We start from the raw sequence: 1,752 nt of genomic DNA on the forward strand, positions 1-1,752 counted from the left end.
TTAAAATTAACGACGAAAACGGACTAAAAGAATCGTTAAAAAAAGTGATAGAGGATTTTTTTCCTAACAACATAAACTTCAAGTCACCTACGAGTATGCAAGGACACATTTATAAAAGTATTGAAAAATATCGCGAGAAACTTAATAAGTTGCTGAACAGTAAGTAGAAGTTTTAATTTAATTTAGTAAATCGTTTATCGTTCGATTATTAATTAAATTTAAAGTATTTTGTATTTACTAATCACATAATCTTTTTAAAGAGAAATTCGATCTAACGACCTGTAAGAAAGAATTGTTGGCAATTGTAAATGAATGTTCATCGTCTACTTCCAAAAGTGAAATACAACCTTCGTTGGAAGATCTCTGCCCGTGGCTTTACAATTTCAAGCCCCACGATGACCAAGAAATCGAAATACCAGGTCAATATAAAGGAGACAAATTACCTTTACCCCAGTATCACGTAAAAATTGTTGGTTTCGCTCCTGAGGTATATTTTATTAATATTTATATTATTAAATTAAACTTAACGATTATTTGGTTTCTTTTATTAAATTTTGAATTTCTTTGGGATTTAGAAAATACCACAAATGGCGCGGTAAACGCCATCTGTAGCACGATGCTACATTTTAGGATTACGTATGCTCCGCGATCGCGATCCGCGTCTGGCAGTTCGACCACTTCGAATAATTTTATTCTTTGGGATTTATTTCTGAACTTACACAGACCTCTGCATTATAGATTAATGTCATGAAATCAATTCGAAAACCCATCAAGATTTCCATATTGGGGTATGATGCTAAAGAATATCCATTTTTGGTTAAAGCTGGTGAAGATTTACGACAGGATCAAAGAATAGAACAGCTATTCTGCTTAATGAACAACGTTTTAATTTCTGATACTAACTGTAACCAACGGCAATTGCGTATTCAAACGTATGAAGTAAGTTAAACTTTTATTTATAAATTATACAATCTGAGTACATTATTTCCTCTACTGATTCAACATGATGTCATCTTAATGTTGTTCTTTGTTACTTGATTTATCAATGTTTGCCTTTATCAATGTCCGAGTTTCACATTTTGGGATTCTCAGATAAATTACACAATATTAGTATCAGTAGTTTCATATTGATGAAAGGAGTTCCTACTAGTTTGATTCTAAAACTAATTTCTTGTGAGTGGTAAGCTTTGGCGTTTATACTTCTGTCTAAATATATATATTCCATAATTCACTTCTTCTAGTTGTGCAGCTTTCATTTTGATGCTTGCCATAGGCTGATAGGCTTTTTGTTAAATACCATCACATTCGTTTTTTGTAAATTGAGTATTACACTTAATAGTTATTTTTAACAGGATAATTTTTAACAGATCTGAATATTACAATTATTACTTTAAGCATGTTTGGGAGGTAGAATCGGAGACAAAAGTACATAAAATTAGAAATTCGTGATTAATTAGGTTTTACAGCATATCATGGGGTAAATAAATACTATCTATACAAAAAAAAAAGTTTACGGTTTGAGAGAAAATTTTGAATTTGACCAAAAACTTTGAATAAAATAAGAAATAACGAATAATATGGAAAATTTTTAACTGACTTTTGGCAGTGAATATGCCTTGATTTCAACTTCGAAACAAAAAAATATTTAGTTTCAATCTCTATTAATAATGAGCGTAAAACTTTTTAATATGTTTAAATAATAATTAAAACTTTAAAATTGCATTTATTTCAGACAATTATAAATATTATCAT

General features: G+C 29.6%; 1 protein-coding gene across 1 annotated transcript in view; it reads left to right on the top strand.

The window, feature by feature from the left end:
- The window catches only part of LOC108743426 (DNA-dependent protein kinase catalytic subunit-like), a 63,503-nt gene that overhangs the window by 42,887 nt on the left and 18,864 nt on the right, over positions 1-1,752 (top strand). Inside the window, exons 14-16 of the mRNA XM_025980333.1 lie at positions 8-159; positions 261-487; positions 739-939. Coding sequence (XP_025836118.1) covers positions 8-159; positions 261-487; positions 739-939 — 580 coding nt within the window. The remainder of the gene's footprint in view (positions 1-7; positions 160-260; positions 488-738; positions 940-1,752) is intronic.

The sequence above is a fragment of the Agrilus planipennis genome, unplaced genomic scaffold (assembly GCF_000699045.2).
Source record: "Agrilus planipennis isolate EAB-ADULT unplaced genomic scaffold, Apla_2.0 scaffold210, whole genome shotgun sequence".
Classification (NCBI taxonomy): domain Eukaryota; kingdom Metazoa; phylum Arthropoda; class Insecta; order Coleoptera; family Buprestidae; genus Agrilus; species Agrilus planipennis.